This window comes from Vigna angularis, chromosome 10 (genome assembly GCF_016808095.1).
Source record: "Vigna angularis cultivar LongXiaoDou No.4 chromosome 10, ASM1680809v1, whole genome shotgun sequence".
Lineage (NCBI taxonomy): Eukaryota > Viridiplantae > Streptophyta > Magnoliopsida > Fabales > Fabaceae > Vigna > Vigna angularis.
In genome coordinates, this window is record NC_068979.1 from 10,889,320 (window position 1) to 10,898,895 (window position 9,576).

Here is a 9,576-nt window from a genome sequence, read left to right on the forward strand (position 1 = left end):
GTGAGATATGTATCATTAAGTAAAATGTTTAATATGTTTTTGATATGTTATGAAAATGTTTTGTATCACTAGCTTACCTTTGATTTTGTCTTTGTTTGTTTGTATTTTCTCTTTTGTGATGATCACCTTAAATGGTATGAGCTTAAGGATGACGTCTTTTTAGTCGTTCATTATGAGGTTGAAAATGAAGCAACAACATAGATAAAGTTTTGTTCTCCAAGTGTAAGATCTTCTTTATTAGTAGTTTGTAGTTTTTGGTAAGTTAACATCTATGTAATGTTTTATTTTGATAGTTTTATTCTACTAAAATGGGATGTTACAACATTCAGTTTATAAAATGTATATTAATGATAATTGAATTTTATCTAATGTGAAAATAAGTAAAGTTTATGCATAAATAATCAAGGTTAAAATTCTCAGATGATACTTATATTTATATAAGAATTTTAATCCAGTCATTTCATTTAAACTTGTCTCAATTGCATCTTTGTTTTTTAAAATTTGATGCAATTTGACCATTTTCGTTAATACAAAACTGACGACATCAACTCAATGACACGTGTTAGTTTGTGGTTTTTTTAATTTTTTAATTAAAAAAATTGTCACGTGTCAAATGAGGATCTTACCATGTGGTAGAGATAATGACGTGGTAGTGACACGTGTCATGTGAAAAATATCAATTTAGTCCTTTGTATTTGTATTTGATATCATTTTAGTCTATGTTCTTTTAAATTGCAACAATTTCATCCCTCCCCAAATTAAAACTAAATTTAACTTTTATATAAATGTATAATGATTAGGGATGACAACAGGTCGGTTCAGGCACAGATAGTGCCACAACCTGACATGCAAAATAGAAATCTGACCCGCAAACCGTCTACTACTTGCACAAGTATATCTGCTTAGAAAATAACCACGGGTATTTTAAAACCTGCGGGTACCCGCACATACCCGCTAAAAATAAAAAAAGATATATTTTATACATTTTTAAAATAAAATTTAAATTAAATTACAATATATATATATATATATATATATATATATATATATATATATATATATATATATATATATATATATAGGGTTAAATATGTTTTTAGTCCCTAAACTATCATGCGATTTTGGGTTTAGTCCCTATTCAAAAGTTTTGTTCCTTTTAGTCCTCTTAGTTTTGAAACTCTTATGTTTAGTCCTTAAAATTGAAGGGCATTAAATTTTCTTTGATGTGGCAAACGGCGAGCCACGTCTGATGCAAGTGACTGTGCCACGACGTTTTGGTTTCTGAAATCAGATTAGGGTTCTTAACTTATTTTATTTTTTAATTGGGGAAAAGTGATTGCCTCCTCCTGGTGAATCCTGATGACACTGTTCAAGAGTCTCTTTGAGATTGGGGTGCTTGCGATGAGATCCGCCCAGAGCCAGTAATCAATGGAGTGCTACATTCGCAATCATAACCAACTAACGCAATTAACATATCAAGAAACGGTGAGGGAATAAAGCGAGGAAAAACTGGAGGAGAAGGAAGAAACTTGTTCGATGAGACGGTGAACGGGAATTCCATTAGAGGTGAGATTGGAGGTTTCTCGGTAGGTCCTTTTGACAGAGACATTCTTTTTGCGTTTGATGAGGAACAAAACGGAGATAAGGGAACGGAAAACGACACCGGAAACTGCACCAGCAACTTCAGCAGTTAGGGGTCTCTTGGTGCCGCTATTTTTCTTCTTTGAGATTTCTTTATTAGGGGTTTGTGGAAAAGGGTCTGGGTTCGGTTTAACGAGACTACCTGTTGTATTGTTGATTTTGAAAACTTTAATTACATTGAGTTGTTCATCCTGAATGAAGCTTTTACTATTATGATGCATTACCAGTGAGGCATGACCGAGACCGAGCGGAGGCATGATCGAGACCGAGCGGTCGGTGAAGCGATGGGTGGATTGAGTCCTGGCAACCGAGCGGAGGCATGACCGAGACCAAGCGGTGCATGACCGAGACCAAGCGGTGCATGACCGAGACCGAGCGGTGTGTTGATGGATTGACAAGTGTACCAAATCGCATAAGTAATATAAAATGGTAAGACCAAGTATCATATCCCTAAAGACTCTCGACACTAGACAGTTGTGTGATAACTCGATTAATTAAGACTTAAATAAAACGAGATTATTGGTTTCAAATGCAAAGGCATAAAAGTAAATATGAATGCAAGTTGATCAATAGCAGAGTAACACAAAGATGAACATATGTTGTTTAATAGATGAATATGTTGTTGGGGTTAGATTTCACCAAGTTTACTATCATGTATATAAGAATTCTTCTTTTTACATTAATGTTAACATCACTCACTACATTACTTAGAACCCGATCCCTCGGCGTAATAAGCCTGCCTTAATTCCTAGTTCGTGCAATTCCTAGCGTTCCTAGAAAATTAAGTCTGAAGATCAAGAGCTTAAGACGACCAAGTACTCATACTCTTATTCTTGAGAAGTATTACCCTTGGGAGAATTCAACAAGAACTTGAATTGTAAGGAACCTCCCGACACTCATGCAATTCATAAATCATGCTACTAAATGAGTTAAATAGAGTAAGCATTGAAACAAATGAATTCCCTAACAATTAATGAAAAAACATATAAATTAAGAATCAATTCAAATGAAAGTTTACAAAGTTATATCATTCCCCAACAACAAATAGAGTTTAGTTTCCCATAGACATGGAGAAACTAGATGAATAATGGAAAAACATGAGATAGTGAAACCCTAAAAGTAGAAGAGGAAGTTCCCGCCTCCAGATCCGCCTTCAGAGAGTAGAAGAGTATGCTGTTGTGTTGCTCTAGCCAGAGATACCAAACCTAGAGCGCCTGGGTCCTTTAAATAAAGTCAAAAAAGAGTAGAAAGAGGGTTTGGTCCTCATGTAGGGCTTGAGCCTTCAATTGGATGCCCAGGCTTCAGGGTCCACCGCTTAGGCGGCCTAGGAGGGCGCCCGGGCGGTGGACGTCGATTTTCTGAGGCTCAAGCCTCCAGATAGGGCGCCCAAGCTTCATGTGGTTCGTCCTTTTGGTGCTTTTCTAGGCCTTTCTGAGTTCTAACTTCTTAGTACTTCATCTCTGCTTTCCGCATTCTCTCATTACCTATCAAAACAAGGGAAATTAGTCATAAAATCATCAAATTCAACCTCAACTCTCTTATTCACACAACTTAATGAAAAAGCATGAGTCCAAGCAAGTTTCTAAGTGAAAAATGGTGTATTTAATATCAAAATTACATAACAAATAACAATATTTTCAACCGTTAACACGGTGCATGGCTGAGACCAAGCGGTGGTAGTTAGGATTTTGAGTTCTGACAATATCTTCTCTTCCCTGCTCGACCATCCCGATAACATTTCTTATCTCACATTCATATACATCATTCATTTTGTCAGGACGAGTCCACTCGCATTTTGTTCCCAACCCCACAATTTTTGTTCTAAGCTTCTTGAAATTGTTATGATATTATGATTGAATCTTGAGTTTAGAATTTTGTTCAGGTTTTGAATTACGTATCCTTTTTAAATGCATCCATGATTGAAACTCCATAGAATCTGTCTCGGCTTTTGTTAATATGCTTACCAGAATCTTGAAGATTTCAAAAATTGGATTTCTTTGACTTCCCCGGGACACTAGTAGTGTTGGATCATCAAGTGTATTTGACAAAGGAAAAGCAAAAATCTGGTATGGAGTTCTGAATAAAAAGAGAAACATAAACCAAGTTGGGAGCTGCATCTAGGTGGCGACAATTTAAATAGATGAATAACTTTGAAAGAATTAGATCAGGTTAGTGCTATGGCGACCTCAAATGTAGGTTTTAGGTTTTCTTTGCTTCTGGTTTCTTTTTCTACTTGCTACTTGGGTACCTTTTTGTCTTTCTACTCGCATATTCTCTTCTTCTTCCAACAACATATGTAGAGAAGGTGTCACTGGCGAAGGAGCGGAGAAGCGGAGGAGCGGAGTTGGGGATGGAGATGAAGGAGGTGAAGGTGGAGGTGAGTATGGAGTCGTAAGAGGATAAACAGAAGAAGAAAAACAATGTGGCACACAATAACGAGGGAAGGTGGCATAACATGTGGCTCGCCTTTGCCACATCAAAGAAAATTTAACGTCGTTCAATTTTAAGGACCAAAAATAAGAGTTTCAAAACTAAGAGGACTAAAAGGAACAAAACTTTGGAATAAGGACTAAACCCAAAATCGCGTGATAGTTTAGGGACTAAAAACATATTTAACCACACACATATATATATATATATATATATATATATATATATATATATAATATAAATTAAATTAAATTAAATATAAATTAAAATTTAATTTTAATTAAATTTAACCTAATAAAATATAAATTAGATTTATTTTTAATTAAATTTAATTAAAAAATATAAATTAAAATTTAATTATTATTTTTTGCTTGTAATGGGTACCTATAGGTCGGATAGTATAATATCGGTACCCAACTGGTTTAGAAGCGGATAATAAATATCCAACGGATAATAACTACCTGTCGTGAATTTTACCCGTGGATACTCGTAGTCACGAATTTTTTTGTCATCCCTAATAATGATATAACAATTTAAAATAAATATATTTAAAATTTAAAAATAAAATTTAAATAAAATTCATTGTAAAATATTAATTTAAATAAATTGAATCTTACTAAAAATATTTCTAATAATATTAAATATATTTAAATTTATATTTTACATTTGAGCTTTATTTAAACAGGTTTTCCCACCTCTAGTAAATATTATAATTATTATAATGATATTTTTAATAAAATTTATATTTTTATTAATATTTTTAATAAGATTGAGTTTATTTAAATTAATATTTTACATTGAATTTTATTTCAATTTTTTTAAATTTTAAATATATTTATTTTAATTTGTTATAAAAATATTTTAAAATTTTATATTTGAATTTATAATATTTTTAATTTTAACTCAACTCTAACTTTTGTATAGAAATTATTAATATATAAATATTTGAAACAAAATTTAAATAAAGTTCAATGTATAATATAAAAATTTAATATTTTAAAATTTATTTAATAAAAATATCAAATTTAATGAAGCTATCATTATCATTATGCATGTATATAAAAGTTAAATTTGGTTTTAATTTGAAGAATGATGAAATTATTCCATTTAAAAAAAAGGACTAAAATGAAATCAAATACAAATAAAAGGATTAATTTGAGATTTGTCATTGTCTCTCTGTCAGGTCACATTGTTTATGTGAGATGGTATAATCCTCATTCGACACGTGACAATTTAAAAAAAAAATAAAAAAAAAACACACAAGAAAATGTGACATTGAGTCAACTAATATCATTTTTGTATTAATGAAAAGAGTTAAATTACATCAAATTTTGAAAGTTGAAAACTCACTTGAGAACAACTTAAAATGAAATGACTGAATTTATATTCCTATAAAGATCATATGAGAGTTTTAAAAACAATATATTAAATATTAAATGTTGTTATTTTTTATTTAATCTCAAACTTATATTTATACTTCTTAATCTTAAACTTATATTTAAAAATTTCAAAATAAATTTTGAATTAGTAACAATTATGACTAAATTGGTAATAATCAATTTTTATCTTAAAATGATTAATATTAAATATAATTGTTCTATAGATCAACCGTATGTATAGTCCAATACAAGGTTAACAAAATCATAAGGTACATCTATCTATTACTTAAAATTACAATATTTAAGCATAAATTGTGTATTTTAATAAGTAATTAAATAATTATAAAAAAAATTTAAAAAATTGTCACTTGTTATTAAGTTGTAAAATAAATATGTAAAGGTCAAATAAGTCATCACAAGTTTTAGGGATACGGTAGGAATTAAAAAAATCCCAATACATTTCCGAAATTAATTTCTCCATTCGCATTTCGCGGTTCTCTCTATCGAAACTACTTATGGCGCCTTCTTTAAATTATTCAATCCGCTAGGGTTTCCCACTCTTTTGTAACCTCCCACTTTCACTTTCTGCTTGATTCGATCCGATTTCCTGGGCTTTTCTTTTTTCGATCCTCATTTTTTCACCAAAACGAAATAGGAAGAGGACAGCAACAATGGCTGGGTCACTGACGCCAGGGGCGATAAAAGAAATATGCGGTGCCAATTGTTCCAGTAGTTTAAAACCAGTATTGCAAGTTATAGATTTGAAGCTGGTGCAGTCGCAACAAGCCAACAACACCGAGAGGTACCGGTTGATTCTTTCTGACGGTTCCTTTTACCAGCAAGGCATGCTCGCCACGCAGATGAACGAACTAGTTCATTCTGGAAAGTTGCAGAAAGGTTCCGTCGTTAGGCTCACACAGTTCATCTGCAACGATGTCCAGAACCGCAAGTGAGTTAGTTCTACATCTTGTTGACAGGGTTTTGTCTTTTTTTTTAATTTTTTTTTTGTGTTTCGGGTTGTTGAAATTTCTTTGGGGGAAAAAGGTGAAATGCATTTTATATCATTGTGTGAAATTTTGGATAGTGAAGATGGCTTTTAAGCGTTCCTATCCTCTATTTTGTTGGGATTTTTATTGAATGCTTGTGGTTAAATTTGGGTAGCGGTTGGTTGCTGTTCTTGATATCGTGGAAGAATCCTGAATGCCAATTGTGGGTGAGTTGCTGTGCTGTTGCAGAACCTAAAAATCTTGACGTTGCAAGCTGTTTTAACATGCGTGCTTGTTTGGTTTTTATTATGATGTTTCATATATTTATATATTGCTAATGCATTTTATATGGTCATTCACGTTATGTTTTCTCTGTATTAAATTTGTGTTTTTTAAGACTTGATAATCTAATGGGCTCAAGAGAAAATTTTTGGAATATGGGTGATTTTTTTATGATGGTTTTATAGTTCGTGATTGCTTTTGTTGGTTTTTATGATTGTAAACTAGTTGAGTGCTTTACTGCTCAGTGGGAGACAGTTTTGCAGGTTAATTATAGGTGTATTTTTTTATCATTTGGATCATGATTTGGCTGTCGATATTTTGTGAACAGGATTATTGTCATAATTGACCTAGATGTTGTAGTGGAAAAATGTGAGTTGATTGGAGAACCTGTCTCCTTACCAAAAGATGGATCTGTAGAATCTGCTACTGGTCAATCAGGAGTCACCCCTGGAAATTCACAATCTTTGAATAACCGTTCACACTCAGGCGGCATGGCTGCTAGACCGAATATGGCCATACCATCTCCAGATCATCCAAGAATGAATGCTCCTGCCAGTAGTGTTTATTCTAGTATTTCCAACTCTGGATCTAGTTATTCTAGTAATGCACCTCCTACATATCCTAAAGTAGAAACCGGAGCTAATTTGTCTAGATCAGCACCATTTACTGGATCTCATGGTGATCAGAACATGGGTATTCGTCATCCCCAATCTGAGACTTCAAGGCCCTTGTCAAACTCTTATGCTCGTGCACCTCAGCCTATGTATCGGCAACCATCTCCAATGTACACTAACAGAGGGCCAATTGGAAAAAATGAAGCTGCCCCCAGGATAATTCCAATAGCAGCATTGAATCCTTACCAGAATATGTGGACGATCAAAGCCAGGGTAACAGCTAAAGGAGAACTCAGGCACTATAACAATGCTCGAGGTGATGGCAAGGTGTTTTCATTTGACCTTTTGGATTCTGATGGTGGGCAAATTCGGGCAACTTGCTTCAATAGTGTGGCTGATCAGTTCTATAATTTGATTGAAGCTGGTAAGATATACCTAGTTTCCAGGGGAAGCGTAAAGCCAGCTCAGAAGAATTTCAATCACCTTCCCAATGATCAAGAGTTAACCCTTGATATGACATCCATCATACAACCATGCCCTGATGATGATAAATCAATTCCAAAGCAGACTTTTAATTTTCGGCCCATTAGTGAAATTGAAAGTTTGGAAAGCAACGCCATTGTGGATATGATTGGTGTGGTGACTTCAATTAGTCCTACAGCTTCAATCATGAGAAAAAATGGTACTGAAACTCAGAAGAGAACACTCCAGTTGAAAGACATGTCTGGTCGAAGTGTTGAGTTAACTTTGTGGGGAAATTTTTGCAACGTGGAAGGACAAAGGCTGCAAACTATTTGCGATGATGGTAAATTTCCAGTTTTGGCTATAAAAGCTGTCAGAATTAACGATTTCAATGGAAAGTCTGTTGGGACTATAATGACTAGCCTACTGTTCATAGAGCCTGATTTTCCAGAGGTTTACACACTGAAAAGATGGTTTGAAAAGGAAGGGAAGAATGTCCCAACTCTCTCTATCTCTAAAGATACATCTAGTTTTCCTAAGAATGATAATCGGAAGACTGTATCTCAAATTAAAGACGAGAAGTTAGGGACTTCGGAAAAGCCTGATTGGATATCTGTCTGTGCAACTATTTCATTCATGAAGTATGATAACTTCTGTTACCCAGGATGTCCTATCATGATAGGGGATAGGCAATGTAACAAAAAAGTGACTAATAATGGTGATGGAAAATGGATTTGTGATAGGTGTAACCAATCTGTTGACGCTTGTGATTATAGGTACATACTGTCATTCCAGATAATGGATCACACAGGTGTAACATGGGTTACTGCTTTCCAGGAGAGCGGTGAGGAGATCATTGGCGTGCCTGCAAAAGATTTGTATTATCTGAAGTATGAAGAGCAAAATGATGAAAGATTTGCTGAAATCATCCGGAAGGTTCTCTTCTCCGAGTATGTTTTCAAGTTGAAAGTAAAAGAGGAAACATTCAGTGATGAACAACGTGTTAAGGCAACTGTGGTTAAAGCAGAAAAGGTAAACTTTGCATCTAAATCCAGAGTTAGTTTGGAATTGATTGATAAACTCTTGACTGGGAAATCAGAAGGTGCTACCACCGTTACCAACTCATTATCCGGTAATACTGGACTGAGGAGTGTTGAAACTGGTCAAGTAATGCCACCGGCTTATAACCCAATAAAGAGTAGCACTAATAGCGGTAGAGATTTTGGGATGCCAGCAAATCAAGTGGGTCAACAATATGGAAACCAATATGGCAATATTGCTTCAGCAGGTGCTCCTGGTGCATATACATCATGTACCAACTGTGGAGGTTCTGGTCATACTTCTATACTTTGCCCAAATGTTAGAAATCCGGCTGGACAGTCTTCAGGAGGGGGCTTTTCCAACAGGGTATCATATGGTGGATCAGGTGGTGGTGCTTCTGGTGAATGCTTTAAATGCCATCAACCTGGCCACTGGGCAAGAGACTGTCCTGGTTCCAGTGCAGCAACTGCATCATATGGAAGCAATACAATGCAGGGAAGATATGGAGGATATTGAACGCAACAGTTTGGAGGATGTTGAAATTTTGAAAGCCCTTGTTTTGTCTTTTTGGAGCTCATTTTCATTTGTTTGAAGTTCCTGTCTTAAATATGTAAAAGCAGTTTGGCCCTAACTCTGTATATACAGGACATAATTATGCGGTATTAGTGCGACTGTTATCGCTGCCGACAATGCAACTCTCAAACCATGTCTGTTATTTCGACCATTTTACCATTTAGCTGA

General features: G+C 34.4%; 1 protein-coding gene across 2 annotated transcripts; it reads left to right on the forward strand.

Annotated features, from left to right (window-relative positions):
• Window positions 1-5,942: 5,942 nt before the first annotated feature.
• Window positions 5,943-9,576, forward strand: LOC108334613 (replication protein A 70 kDa DNA-binding subunit A). Of its 2 annotated transcripts, none has more exons than XM_017570491.2 (2): window positions 5,943-6,399; window positions 7,047-9,576. In XM_017570491.2, the coding sequence occupies exons 1-2, from the start codon at window positions 6,122-6,124 to the stop codon at window positions 9,349-9,351; spliced, it is 2,583 nt and encodes an 860-aa protein (XP_017425980.1). In that variant the 5' UTR covers window positions 5,943-6,121; the 3' UTR covers window positions 9,352-9,576. The 2 variants fall into 2 exon arrangements, with proteins under 2 accessions (XP_017425980.1, XP_052725888.1); XM_052869928.1 differs by lacking the exon at window positions 5,943-6,399 and adding an exon at window positions 6,453-6,663.